The 15,768-nt window shown below is 37.6% G+C and overlaps 1 protein-coding gene across 2 annotated transcripts in view; it reads right to left on the bottom strand.

Moving 5' to 3' along the window:
- The window catches only part of BOLL (boule homolog, RNA binding protein), a 34,028-nt gene extending 18,260 nt beyond the window's left edge, over positions 1–15,768 (bottom strand). The window contains exons 1-5 of one of the 2 annotated variants that reach the window (XM_069780511.1): positions 15,751–15,768; positions 12,676–12,819; positions 8,793–8,884; positions 6,413–6,467; positions 3,460–3,535 (exon numbers count right to left, since the gene is read on the bottom strand). In XM_069780511.1, coding sequence (XP_069636612.1) covers positions 3,460–3,535; positions 6,413–6,467; positions 8,793–8,884; positions 12,676–12,819; positions 15,751–15,768 — 385 coding nt within the window. Of the gene's footprint in view, positions 1–3,459; positions 3,536–6,412; positions 6,468–8,792; positions 8,885–12,675; positions 12,820–15,750 lie in introns of those variants that run through there. The other variant, XM_009918488.2, reaches the window with a different exon arrangement.

The raw sequence follows: 15,768 nt of genomic DNA, 5'->3' as shown, positions 1-15,768 counted from the left end.
ATTACAAGGTGCAGCCTAGTTTCTCAACACACAGACTGTGTTTCTATGATGGCCTACAGTCTGGCAAAAGTAAAAACTGGTATCTAGATGTCAGCAACAGGGATACTTCTCAGCAATGCTGCTGCTACAGCAGAGGCTGTAAGCCAGCATGGTCTGATCCCAAAACAGAGTTTCATCTACACAGCCCTTTAACAGGTACTGACAGCAAGCATTATTCAAATAAAGGGATATCTATCCCTATACAGAGGTTGTTTATCTTTTTCAAACACTGCCTTAGAGATCACCTAGACTCTATTTCTGTCTGCATTTTGGAAGTGGATAGGACAGGACTTCATATTTCTCTAGAACTTTGTGTCAAACACAAAGACGAGTTTCAGTTCCAAGTACAAGAGTTCCATGGAAAAAAAGGAAAATTAATTCTGTAACTGAAATTGAAATCTTGAAATCACATTAAGTAGTAACATAGCATGGAAAAAACTCAGGAAGAGCACAATGTAAAGATCACTGTGCAAGTTTTAGGTTTTTTGTCTTCCTTGGAAAGGTAAGTGCCGCGAGGAAGTGTCATCTTATGGACAGACACAACACTGAAGAGATTACTAGAATGCTAAGTGGAGGACCAAGAAGGGTCCCACAACGATTCCAGAGCTTTTATCGATAGTGACTAACTCCTAGAAAAGCCTGAAGACACTTGGATACAATTAAAGCTGAAATATTATCCACAGACAGGTCAGGCTAAGATGGTTGTTAGGATAGTGTTAAACAGACCTTAGAAAAATTAAGAGCTGCTTTAGCTCCAGTAAGCAACCTCTAATAGCAGTTACTCATATCTCAAATGAGGAGACCAACAGGATCCCATGGCCAACAATCCTGTCCATTTCACTAACTACCAAGTACACTGCACAGAACTTTCTGCTATTGTTGAATACGTCTCTTGCAAAGGAGAAGGAAATGTTCTCTATCAAACCCAGCAAACTCACTGTGACAGAAAAATAAAACAACTTGAAAGAGGTATAGCTATTTGAAATTCTTCCAGCCCAAACAATTCATCATTCTTTCAGTTGTTCATGTTTGGTTTCTACTTTTCAGCTTTCAGAATGCCCATTTTCACAATACTTGGTGCTGGGGAAAAGCAAACTGAGTGGTCATCCCAGTATGTTCAAAGCTCTTAGCACAAAAAGTCCTATAATGACAGAAGAGCTAAAAACTGTTTCACTTAATAGTAGGGAAGACACGTACTAGATTACAGGTGGGCTGGAGAGGACAGCAATAAATGGGCTATTATCTCTTCAACTCTGCTAAATAAAATTGAACCATAGCCCTACAGTGATACTCCAAGTCTAGGTTTTATGCTTCATGAACCCCAAGGTGAGCTGCAGTAGGACAAAGTACCCTGGTGACTAAAGTTAGATAAGCTAAACATGAGAGCAGACAACACTAAAATCAGACCCTAGGATATGTCCCTAGATGCCAATATGATCTTGTATCAGAACTATCCTAGGCCTGAGAAAGAAGTGGCAGAGTCAAACAGGGCCACAGAGATCTCAGAAGGACACAGCAGCTTTCTTCAGAAAATGTTTGAGGTTTCCCCCCCCCCCCCCTCTGTTCTGCCAGGTCCCAGAATTAAAATGCATAGTCAGAGATACACCCCTCATACCAATACACACATTCAGCACAGGAGTCAGAGGAAGGAAGCACCACAAGTCAGACAATGCAACTGAGAAGTCCAAGTCAAAGATGGAAAGGGAAATAAAGCACAGGAGAGAAAAAAAAAGCATAACAGCCCTTGATGGTGACTAAGCAAAGATCATGCTGAGTAACTTCTAGAGCAAAGAAACCATACAGTTGGAACAAAGTATTCCATTTCCCCAGGGCAAACACTACTCTATACACTTACAAGGGAGACAGGCATACCTATGCACAAGGGGAGGAAGAGAGACTGTCTGCAGAAAGTACATTTGCACCAACAGTGTCAGTGTACATATGAACTACTTCTAACGGATAACATGACAGTAAACAACTAAAGAAAGCTTTAAAATTAAACTAAAATTCTTCTGCATTGTTCTCAGATGGAAGATGAGCAAAAGCTTTTTTTCTCTTCCAAAAGGTACCATAGGACAAATGTGGGATAATTAGAAAAATAGACACATAGTGAACAAGAGACACAATGGGGCTGTTCAATCTGAGCCAGAGGCACCTGCAAGCAGCAGGCCTCAAGGACGCAGCGAAGGCTAACTGTTGCTACAAAGTTAGATGAAATAAGCACAAAAAGCTAAACAAGATGGGCCTACGTGACCGAAAGCAGGACACCAGGCAAGACAAAGACAGGAGGAATCATTGGCGTGATCAGAAGACCTTATCCAATCGATCTATTGCTTTAGGCGCGTGAGCAGCACATGTTAACCAATCAGTAGATGGCTTGCGCATGGCTATGGCATATAACCAAGTGTTACGTAGCAATTAAACGGAGAAATCGCTTGATCCACAGTATCTGTGTTGGTCCGTTTCTCCCCAGGGCGAGTCCCTGGCGATGCGTCGTTTCTCCTAGATTGTCGCGACAGGAAAGCGCGATAGACAAATACTGAAGGAAAATTACAGAAGTACACTTAAATCCCTGCTGCACTTATAAAAGGAATGTATTCCACATCTCTGACACATAGCCCGTAGTGAGGAATAACAAAACAGCATGCCCTGCTATGCCAAAAACTGACTGTTCTCATCTTAAAAGTTGGTGATTTATATCCTACATTTTCAATAGTGTATTACAGAAATAAAACAGCCCCTGGCAGAAGGAGAGAGCATTTTTTCTAAAAGAAAACCTGTCTTCTATCTCCCGCAGAAGAACATCTTAACCGCATACTTGCTCAAGATAAAGAAGTTGTCTGACAAAGAAACTTACCAATACTCCTCTTATGGAAGTGTTCAATCTAAATAGTTCTTTGCCACAGAAAGAACATACAGCATCCATTCCATTATCTTACAGCAAAGAACTCTTAAGAGCCAAACAGTGACGGCAACCACCCATTCCTTATGGTTTCTAACGAAGAAAGCAAGATGCAACAGTCCTGATGGATTTTGCTATTATAAATAAATAAATCAGTAACAACCCAACCAATCAGCACAGCTTGCTTTATCCTGTAGAATCTGTGAGGACAGTCTTAAGTGTTTAGGTTTGAGATTCTGCCTGGCAACTGAAAGAAATTTCCATTCAGTCCGTTCTTAGATAGCCTTTTCCAAGAACAAAAGTAAACAACATATTAAAAAAGAGATAAAAGAACCGAAAGATCATCAATCTGTTTATCTGGACATTTCTACTGGCATGCATTTACTTTCACTGTAAACCATTCTGAGCATATTCAACACACAGTATCAACACAGTGCAAGACCAGGCACATCTTGGTTAAAAACTTAACATTCATAATGACACTTACATAATCTACAAATGCAAGTAAAAATACATACGAGGACTCCGTATTTGTTGTTTTCTTATTGCTGGACCAATATTCAATTTCTTATCCTTATAATTAAGTTTTTTAGCCTAGAATTAAAGAAAGACGACATTATTTTCTACACATAACTAGGCATGCAAGAAACAAAAATCAGAACAGGTTTCACCCTCCCCTGCTTTTTATTTACAATACATCTCAAAAAAAACCCCAAAGCTATACTAATTCCTTTTCTGTCTTAATCCTAGACTTCACATAAACAAAATTAATCATAAGTAATTTCAAGTATTACTTACTCCTCATGGAGCCTCTTGACTAACAACTGATACCTATAATTGTCAGCACATTTTTTTAGTTTTACCTCTCATGTATTTACTGCTTTTATAAAAGCACACATGTATACAGACAACTTCAAGTACAAAAGATTAAGTTTATTTTTTTTCATGATCATGACATTATTTTACAGAAGACAACAGGAACAAGTCAATTTATGAAAATGGCCAGATTATAAGGACTGAATGTAAGAAATCCCCATATTCACTCGGGACTGCCTTAAGACTTCCTTACATCCAGGCTAACAAAACATTAAAGCACACTAAACCAGATATCCTAGTAAGGAAGAACTTTATTAAAAAGTGCTAGGTACAGACAAGTGTAGCTACATTCTCTTCCAGTCATTTTGCTTACAAAAGAAAGTGAGCATCAAGTACATCAGGTAAATTAAACCTTGCCTTTGTTTTTTAAATTGACACTGAATTCCCTACTTGTTAATATAATGGAAAGGAATAAGGTAAATCAACCATTTTTTTAAGTTGTCAGCACCTCTAACACTGCTTTGCAAAATTGAAAAGGGTTCTGAAAGCCTGCTTCCTTGAACAGTTATGCAAGGAAGAACATGCACTAAACACTACTACACTACACCATGAAGTTTTCAGTTTGCAGAGCTGTAACTTCTCCAGTAAGGAGATAATTACTTCTTAAAGAGGAACAGAGAAAGAAATACAGTTCTAAATCACATTCAACAGGACAACAGTTAGGTATTCAATACATTTTCTTCATTTGAGCCCAACTGAGCAAAATACTTGACCGCCTGTACATAATGCAAAGTCCCACTTACAAGATTTAAAGTTAGGAACAGACTAAACTGTTTTGTGGAATCTGGGGAACAAGTATTAATTACGGCAAGCGTACCTACCTAGCCTATTAAACACAGAGCAACTCCTAGAAAACAGATGCACATTTCAGTGAAACTGCATTCCAACACAATAGGAAGATGATTCTTCCCAATGCGATGTATTTCATTGATATGATCCATCAGAATTTAGACTTTTTTTATACACAACTTTCAGAGCTAAGAAAAATATCTAATCTGTATGGAATTCTTCAAAGCATTTAATACAGCACCACATGAAAAATTACACACAATGCTACAGAAACTGAATACTAATAGGAAAAACCATGGTGAATAAAAAATTTACTTCAGAAAGACTGGAAGCGGTAGCATTAGCAGTAACAGCATATGACTGGAAAGAGGATCCTGGTGAAATTCCTCAAGGTCTGTTCTTGATACTAAAGCAATTTAATACTTTTGAAGACTGCAACACAGAAAAAGAAATTTCCGGAGACACTACTCATGATAGAAAAGTAGGGTGCAAAAAAAAAAATCAGTGCAAAGGATGATCAGAATATCATATAAATAAGAAGAAATTCAAGAGTACAAAATAAAAAAAACCCACATTCATTTCATACATAAATTACTAAAGCCTAGAAACTCTCAGCTTAAGATGTCTGAGGAAGACCTAGATGCTAAGCCATCTTAAGATGAATACGAGATAGTAGTATGATGATGCAAAGATGAAACAGGTGATAGAATTGTAGGACATCTAAATTAGAGCACTCATAGCAGACAAAAGAGTATTAGTATCATTGAATGAGACACCAGTAAGCCTTCACACAGGCAGCCTTTCAGTTACAAGAAAGCCAAAAATCCTAAGTCATTTTCACAACGGTACTCAGTACCATTGGTGGTATTCTAGTTCACAGAAATAAAACAATAAAAAGAAACAGGGGAAGCAGAGTAGCTAACTCCAGAAGTTCCTGTGTGCATACTCCTTTGGCTCCACATAACTGTATTTTTTGAAAACACTCTGAAAATTTCTTTGAAGATGTCCTAGCTCTTACTTTGAATTTTAATACAGGAATTTCCAACAAAGGTTCAGTATTTCAACATTTTAACCAGCTTTATATTTGGGAGAAGGCAATTTGCAAGCCTTAGATACTATTTTCTGGGTTTTTTTTCCCCCCACACCTGGATACCTTCATGTGTATGAATAGATCCTGCCTGACATCTCTCTCCAATACATTCCAACCAGAACACGGAGCACACATTAAAAAACCCAAGAAAACAAACTGAAGAGCTAACTGTCTCAAGGGAGGTTCTACAAGGAGTGTCGAGACCATAATGTGGCTAAGAGAAGCAAAAATTACATGGAGTAAAATAAGCTTCATTGTTTAAGAATGAGTGAATCTAATTATTCCTGAAAAGAATTATGCTAGCTCTGACAATCAAACATGTCATAATAAAAGACAGCAGGTATCTTCCCAACTCCCCAAAAAATTTTGACAGCAGTGGATTTTCTAGTAAAGCAAATGAAAGCAATTGTGAAGGATAGAGTCTTTATAGCTCTATATGTACAATAGACCACATATAGACTAAGTAGAGACTGCATGTCCAAGTCAAGAGCTGTACTATGAACTGCCAACTCCCTTCCCTAGTTTCAGAAGATCTCAGTATAAGTCTTATCTTAGATCTCTCTAAACCATCTTCTTAACTACGCAGAGCAAACTTAACAGATCTTCAAATCCAAGTCGGCGAACAGAAGAGGACCAGGCAACCAGGACTACTTCGTGTCCAATATAAAATGATGCATTTCATTTAAGAGATAATCATAAAGGGGACTATCACTTACCTCTTGTAAAATCTTCTGTGCATCTTCTTGGGTTTCAAAGGTAATGAAGCCATACCTAAATAAAAATTACAGAAGCTAAGCCTCTGAAGTTCATATTTACATACATTGCACATTATTACTTGATATATAGTACAAGTGACATTAAAAGGTAAACTAATGGAAAAAAAAACCAATCGTAGAAATAAAGACTGCAGTAACAACTGTAATCTTAATTTAACATCCTTGTTATAGTCTACTTACTAATATATTTAAGTACGTGGTAACATATTACTGTTTCTATGCAGTAAATGAGTAGCCAACGTAGAAAGCCATGCAAAACTCTGTTTTGTCCCTGTTACTCAGCATATGTCTTTAGTTCCTTTATTTCTATTAAACAAAGAGGTTTTAATCTGAACCTCTCACTCATTATGGGTACCCAAGATAAGATGATATTTTTTATTGTACTGTACTTCATAGCACAGCTCCCACCTACTTCAGCGACAACTGTGAATGCTCCACACTTCCACAGGCACTATCCACTATATTGAGTTCTCAGAAAAAGCAGCAATACAGAGATAGTCTTTGTCTGTGAATTATTCTTGTCATTCTTGACATGACTAGCATTAAACAAGAGTTCTGTGGTGATCAAGGATGAAGTATTTTCATACTTCATGACACAGTTTGTCTTTCACCATACCTCCTCCAACAGCTGCAACAAATCAAACAGGCTTTCTACACAGAACTCCCGCTGTACCAAAACCCCTCAATTCATTCCCAGAGAAATCTAGGCCACTGAATGTGGCACTGCCTGTGCAAAGCTAAGTATCTGATCTTATAATTAAAGCCTGTACCACAACACATATGTACAAAAAATTTTTTTTTCCAAAATTAACTTCAACAAATCTTTTTTTGAAATCTCTCAGTCATTCTGTATGCATAATTTGTTAGATTCACGGCTCATTTCTCAGAGTCAGATTTCAGAAGATACCAAGGCAGCCTCTATCATTCCAGCCAGCAGACTGAATTTTGCAATACAACATATCGTTCTTTGTGAGTGTTTCCATGCTTATTTGAGTACAGAGGTCCAGTAAGTCTCTGACCAGCTCTACTTCTGAATCTGTGGGCTTTTCCTGTGTTGCCTTCTCTAAACAAATTTGGAAACATTTCCAAGTTCAAAAGGACACAGGAACTATTTTCCTAGCTTGGGACCTTACCTACACAGACTTTTCATTCTATGTGCTATCTGGACAATAAATTAATAGACATTAACAAACTTGTCACACAATCACACAAACTTGTAAGTGTCTTAAATCACTTGTCAATGAGAAGCAATGAAGCCTGTGCTTGGATTTCAGTAGAAATTCCAACACCATTGAAAGTAATTATTTTCCAACATATTTAGTGTGAGACATATGTTGGCAATCACAACTGCATAATAACTGGATATTCATGGCTTATTGTATTAGATGGACACATGTACTGCAAGCGTCAGATATTTCTTCGAATTTAGTGAAAGGGTAAGAGGCTTGGTGACAGATCCGGGACCAAGTCCAACATGCCATGCAGGTGTATACTCTATGCTAACACCTGCAGCTCAGTATGTAATTTGCTGATATATGTTAAGCGCTGACAGCATTAAAATTATGAGATTCGGACACAACAGGCTTACTGCTCAGAAGAGAACTTCTGACCAAAGTAAACTTTACAGGTACAAGTTCTCATGCACACTCCTTTTTGCTTCAGCCCTCTTTCCACCCTTCTGTGGCAGTACAGTTCCCATCCTTATTTCCTTCACCATTCTTTGGGTTCTAGCAATAACTTTACTACCCAGTCTTAATCTTTGTCCATATTTGCTCTTCGGCATCTCTCTTATTGTTGAGTTCTGGTGTTTGTCCCCTTTTCTGCAATCATGACTCATTGTCAGATTTGTCCCTTATGTTATTGTTCCAAAAATCTTCACACAAAATCTCAGTTGTTGCCATGTACTCCAGTACAATCAGGTGTACCTCACCTCTTCCTCCATCCTCAGGCTCCTTTCCACACTGGCTTTCAGTAGTAGAAATATGTATGTTTAATAACTAAACTACCTTTTTAGGATTATCTACATAAATTATTATTGCCATAAAAAACCCGAAAGGACTATTGATTTTGTCCTGGTTGCACACAGCTTCATCTTATAACAACATGACTATAGAGTTTTACAGTTACGTGAATTACAAAGACATATACATGTAGATGTTAAAGGGCAAGAAAGATTTGTGCATACATGGAATAACTGGGAACATCAATGACATAAAATTAATAATATTCCGAGCTACAAAAGTCACAATCAAATTTACTATAGTCAGTCAGCTTTGTTATATTTTCAATTCCCGCAACACGCTTATTCTACTATACCAACCCCTTTGATACTCCAGCTCTGTCATTTACTATCTTCACTTCTTTCACACTGCCATACTGAGCAAAAAACTTCCTCAGATCATTTTCATTAGTCTAGTACAGTAAATGAAGAGGGGGGAGGAAAGAAGAAACATTGGTTTGTATAGTTATTCAATGAATATTTACCATAAGACTTTTAATGGATATACTTTGCATAAAGTTTGCTAAAAACTAATTAGAACTCTGGACAGGAAGAGAGAAGAATGAGCATGTAAGAGCCTCACAGCTCCTGTTTAATTACTGCATTTTCATATTCAGCCATAATGCTAGAAAGCCACTAAAATATTACAACTCCTTTTTTAGTGGATTTATGTAACAACTGTCCTTTTACAGGTAAAACCATTGAAGCAGGTTTACTAGATCTGAATTTTAGTTTCTTTAAATTACACACTAGAGCACTGTTTACAGTATGAAACATCACTGTAATGCTTTCAAACTTCAAAACAGAAGAGTATGTAAGCTTCCATAAAGGATATGCATAGGTCACATGAAAAAAATACACACTAAACCACAGTGACTTAATGGTCAAATGCATCTAATATACCACAATCCCTCTTTCTAAAGTATATTTAATATAAGACTCTGCAAATACGTATAGGCACACCACAGGAACTCCCCATTATAAATCAAGTAGGAAAAGGTCTTTTTAATGGTGAATGGTCTAAATCCACATGGAAGAAACTGAGCATGCATGGAGTAAGACAAGTTCCTAATGTAAAGGCACATCTAAGCTATGTGGACACTCATCTACCTTCTATAAATCAGTTTTCTTTTACAATGTAAGCATGTATCAAATATGGTGCCCTAAAAACCACGTTTGATATTGTAAAGTTTTGTTCTACATGGTCCTTAGTTAAAACTATACCTAACTCTGTAAGAAGTATGCTTATATACATGGATGTCTATGCACTTCAAGCCATTTCCATATTCATCTATACCTTTCATTATCTTAAGGAAGTGTATCAGAAGTACTATTTTACTTCTAAGTGAATGACTTTTGTTATTTTCAACTGTATGTATACAATTTAGTAAATCCTCTTCTGCACATCAAAGATTTATCTGCCTCATCCAAGTTTGAAAAGCAAAAACTTAAAAGAAACAAAAACTAACTTAACTTAATATTATTTGCAGTTATGGAAGTTGTTTAACACTCTTTTTGAATAATTCTACCCTCAAGACACATTTTACAGAAAGAAATAATGCAGCCTGCTTGCTACAACCTCTATGTCCAGCAGAGAGCAATAATGGTAGAAGATGGCTTTATCGCCCTCACTAATCCAAGTATTCAGGCATTAAAACATTAGAAAATACTCAGTCACTCTGGAAGTGTGAGAAGTAACAACAGATACAAGTGCACTGAAGAGGCATGAAACACTTCAGTGTTTTATTAAAGTTCAGTAGTTATGTCTTCTCCTTGGAAGTTGCCTGCACTGGTTCTTGAGAAACTACCCACCACGAACAGGTTAAGAAAATTCTGGAGTCCAAAACCACTCTCTTGAATAGATGATCATGCTTTGCACCTAAACAGAAGTGTGAAAGCCTGTGTACATAGGAAAACAGATTCAGCCAAACAACTGATAGCTTATATAAAAGTATCAAAAAGCATGTACAAAGTACAAAAGAGTCAGAGTGGAGATCTTCCTTTCCCTCAAAATTTTCTCCAATGAACACCAAAATGTATCTGCTTAGAAATGAAAGGCCTATAAATAAAATTTCCCATTTCAGGGCAATTATTTCTTTTAAGCTCCATATGTTATATGTAGCTCAGCTGCTTCACAAAGCTGAGAAAAAGAACCTATGACAGAATAGTTAAGGCTAAAATACACCAAGAAAAAACTGAAAAGCCCTTAAGACTAATCAGTGCTGAAAAGCGTCATTCAATACCTCAAGGACATGAGGGATGGCTACAAAAGACTAAAAACTTCAAAAGTCAAAGTTTACCTGCACAGCACTGTATTAAAAGGGAACAAGAAGGAAACACTGTTTTAAGATTGACAGTGAAATTTGCAAGTATCTGGACAAACACGGTATTCAGGACTTGCCTTTTCCTGCTCATGACAAAGGCACATGTCAGGTTCTTAAGAAAGGCTAATGTTGAGCCTTCACCTATGGCAAAGATACATGGCATACACCACTGAAGAAAGAGTGCTTCAGACCAAGATGAAAACGTACCCAACTGTAACTTCTCTTACCGAATTGTTTCTCTAAATTTAAGAGGCCAGATGTTTCCTCTTACAAATAGGAATCACTGCTATGGTGACAGACCAAATGGAAGTGCCCGGCAAAATGATAAAAGAGCTTGCTGGAAAGCAAAAAAATTTTTGTTGATTAAGTGTCTCCCTTTTTCAACAAAATAAATAAATAGCTTTTTTACCACCCCTCAGCTGACGTGAATAAGACCTTTGGGGTAAAAAACTAACAAAAAACAATGCTTTTTTTCCATAAGATTACCAATAGAAAACAATCTAAGACTGGCATATATATCCCATGATTTGAACAGAAATTTAAGACTACTTGAAATCAAGAGTCATAGTAAATGGAAGAGTAGCTAAAATGTCTACAGAGGTTTCATCCTTTCTATTTCCTCTCCCAAGGAAATCCATCTTCTTTATGCTTACACACTTAATTCCCTGGGTGTTGAAATTAAGATTCATAATAGACTGATGTATCAGCAACTGAACCAAGTCAAGAGACCCTTCAAAATGAACATTAAATATGATAATTAAGAATATTGATATGGTACATAGAAAAGTGTTTTAACCTTTGAAATTGCAGTGAAGAAAGAACAGAGGAGACAGGTCTTTTTACAGCTCTAGCAATTTGCTTACTATTAATGCAAAAAGCTACTGTGCCTCTTTGCTAAAGCCCAAATAACTCAAGAGATGTTGTACAAGGTCTTCAGTATATCTCAGCTAAATGAGCCAGAAGATCCTGGAATTTCTTGTATTTATTATGCAAAATAGCCTGAGTGAATTGTCTTTCCTCCCCCTCTTCATCTGAGTCAATGCTCAAAAAGTCCTCAGCCTAGGAGAATTACAGCAGAGAAGATACTCTTGGTGGGAACAAAGAAACAGCTAAGCAGACCAAGAATGTTTTGCAAAAGTCAATGACTTAACTTATTATCTGAAGTGGTGAGAAGGAAAAAAAAAAAAGAAAAAAAGAAAAAAAAGGGTTGCTGGTATAAAGGTCTGGTGCATATCTTGTCACAGATGTTGAAAGTGACTGAACAATGTAAGAATGGCTCAATATTCGCTGCTATTTGAGGTTTTTAGAGCATATGCAAAGGCACAAGCATTCTAAGAATTAAGATCAGTACTGCAAATTGCCCAGAGAAGCTTTAATATTTGTTTTAAAACAAACACTTGCTTTTAAGAAAATTACTATGGTAAGTGAAGAATACATGCACTGTAGCTCCTTCTTTCTATGAACTAGAAGAAAAGTGCTACAGGAACTGAAGTTACTGACATTTGCTCTGTTTGCAATCTATAATATTGTGTTTACAGCTTATTAAATTACACTAAGTATTATACATAATAAAAAAACTTCTACATACTTTTCTACCATAAACTCTGCTGATGACAAAAGCCATCTTCTTCAAAAAGAGAAGATTCTGAAGAACTAGTACATCAAAAGCTTCTAGCAGCTAGTTATACAAAGAGTCAAGTTTGTAGTACAGTTAAGTAAATCAAGGCTTAAAGCTTTATTCTCTTATGTTGATTTGAACATTTCAGTGAAGGGCACTTACCACCTAAACACACACACATACGATTACGTCTCACATTTTCCCCTATTGATTTTTATAGGGTTATAAATTATCATTTAGTAGTAAAAATAGAAAAAAATACCTTAAAATCAATTCCTCCTACAAACACACGATTTGGAGTAACCGTTCCAAACCTTGGAGCACTGGTCAGATTATTTAATGGCACCGGTGACACAGTGTTGGGACTTGAAGATAAAGATTCTGCTTGCGTCTGATTTGTGGTCTGCTGATTAAAAGAAAATATTTTCAAATATTTTCAAAATCCTGCATGTTATAAACTATTAAATAAAAAAATTCTCAACAGAAAATACTAAAAGAATTTTTTGGGAGGCACAGCAAATGCTGAACAACTGAACATTAACCACATTTTTATTCAGAAAGCAGCTCAGCAAAGTATTTAAACATAACCTTAGTTTTAAGCAATTCAGTAACTTAGTATATACACTATGGTCTGAAGCCTGACTTTTAACACCTTTCTGAATCAGACATTTAGGGCCTAATCCCTCAATCTTAGTTTTTCTGTTTCCACAACACCGTGCTGTATGAATCCCAAGTTATGAATTCTATTTCAGATTAATTTACACCTATTAGAACCCCGTTAGTTTAAGCCTATATAGAAAGGACCTTTTCAACTCAACCTGTGCTCTCACACACACCTACAAAACTCTGCTCTCTGCAGCAGCTTCTGCTTGATTTTCCAAGAGCCAAGCACCCATAATTCCACCACATAAAATCAGCAAGCTCATTACAACTGATGAGAACAGCACTTGAAGACTAGTCTTTTAATTCAACACTCTTGGCTTACAAACACAGTGATCCAAACAGAAATTCTCTCTGCAGAAGCAGCAGCAGATTGCTCTTGCCCCAATAAAGGAAAGGAATGCAGTATGGTAGGAACTTCATGGAAACCGTTATTTAGTGAAGTCTGCCTGATATTTTAATTTCCACTATGCTTACACCTGTGAATTGTGGAACAATACAGACTTGCATTTCATTGGAAACCCTTTTCAGAACAAACTAATACTTCCTTACATAGTCAACCCTAACTGTGAGATGATAGCTGTAAAGCAGCCGCATAGTACTGTCACTAACTTCTCTAACAGGAATTGCAGTAGAGGCTTCAAAGACCATTTTTGCTGTGGGTTGTGGGGTTCCCCTCCCCCCAACTAAAGTTTACTAAAAACCAATCCTGGGCTATAGTGCCCTGACAGAGCCACTAGGAAGGAGCCCAAAGTGAAAGACAAGCAGCTGCCGCATGCTGCAGATAACAAGACTAATAGTAAGCAGAGTAGTGGAAACTAGAAGTAGGAATCTAAGGGTCTCAGCCTCCAATCTTTCTTTTGAAAGGACTTCAAGAGAAATGTTTTTTTTTTTTTACTATTGTGCAACCCTTAAAATTTGTAGCGAGGACCAACAAAATACGTGCAAGCATATTTTAAAAATAGAAAGCTACTGCAGGTATTACAAAGTTCTCGCGCTTCTTCTGGTATCCGTTTCCTTTAGCGTCTCAAAACCTACAGCAGAAAATTAAGTGTTCTTAAACAGTTCTCCTCACAGAATCCCCCTTTCATTTACACTGTTTTACTTCCTGATTTTGCCTCTCTTGCTTATTCACAGGACAGCCTTTTCTTATCTCTGCCTTTAAGTATTCCTGGATAAAAACAAATCACTTACCTTTGGGAGAACACACGAAAAATGAAGGCTGACAGTTAAAGTGCAGTGAGAAATGAAGATCAATAATGAAGAATGTTACGAAAAAAGTTTTGTTTTGTTTGCCCTGCAAGTCCTTCTAGGATTATTTGATATTTGCTTAGCTACCTGAGAATTAGTCCTATTAATTCTGAGTAAGAGGTTAATACCATTGTTTTTGATACCTTAAAGATAATAAATCCAGCTTAGTCCACACCTTTTTAGTTTTACAGAAAACAAAAATCCTTTCCAAATTTACTAACACACACACATTTGGAGCAGAGGAAAAACCCAAGTCTTTAACCTGATCTATTGAGGAGAAAGTATGGATTCCTCCTACCGGGAATACTACCCTGGAGTAATGCCTAACCTGAAAAAAAAACAAACAAAAAAAACCCAAACCAAAACCCAAACCAAACTTGCAGGCAAGGAACAATCATAATTGCTACAGTCCCACAGGCTTTAGAAGGAGGAACATTTTCTGCCAAGAACAACTTTTGAAGGATGATGAAACAGGTTACTTTCCTCACCTCTCACACCAAATACAATATTCTACTTGTATAATCATCTGGCAATTGCATACAGCACTAAAGTATCTGAGTTTAACTATCAACTAACACCACAGCCAAAATGTATTCCTTACCTCAAAGATCTCAAACTTCATTTTCTCCATACAAGTTTTAAGAGTTATAAGTCTTATTAAGAAAACCAAACAACCCAAATCCCAAGTGGAAGAAATGAGGAATTAAACACATCACTTGTGAACTCCAACACAGTAACCCAATGAATTTTAAAACATTAAAATCTGTATTCTGATAGCCATCTCAAACATCGTTTCCTCTCTTTAATGCCAGTGTAGCAGTTAAGAAAACAGTATTAAAAAAAAAAATTCTATGTGCTAACGCCATGTCACTTGCCTAATCATTTTGTGTTTCTACAGGTTTTTAAACTCACTTTTTATCCACGTTTGGGGGGCGGGGGGAAGACACATATGTTCATCAGTATTTTTATGGATTATTTAGCGTGTTTGCCAACCGGTCTTTACCAGAATTGATACATTTTCATTTTTGTGTTGACCACATCCACAGCCAGGCAGCCAAACACTACAAAGGCCTGGTAATTAATCCCACCACCTTACTCCCTAAACAATCCCTTTTTTACAGTCCCAATCCTACAGTGTCCGAAATTGGACACCCATCCTTCCCAGGTATCATGTACCGCTGTACACCCGAGGCAGGGGGAGCGGTTTACCAGAACCCGAAGCCACCCCAGAGCGCCGCACCACAGAGGAAATGGCGGCATCCCGCGGGGGTGGGGACAAGGGCGGCAACGGCCTCCGCCGCCAACAACGGGCGCCTTGGCGGGAAGGCTGCGCTTCCACCCCCCGCCGCCGCTGCCTGCCCTCTCGCCAGAGCGGCTCCCCGGCCCCCCCGGGCAGGCGGCCTCGTCACCCCGCCAGGCTCCTCACCGCGCCCCCGGGCTCCAT

The sequence above is a fragment of the Haliaeetus albicilla genome, chromosome 4, assembly GCF_947461875.1.
Source record: "Haliaeetus albicilla chromosome 4, bHalAlb1.1, whole genome shotgun sequence".
NCBI classification, from domain to species: Eukaryota; Metazoa; Chordata; class Aves; order Accipitriformes; family Accipitridae; genus Haliaeetus; species Haliaeetus albicilla.
This window is presented reverse-complemented; position numbering and strand designations above follow the sequence as displayed.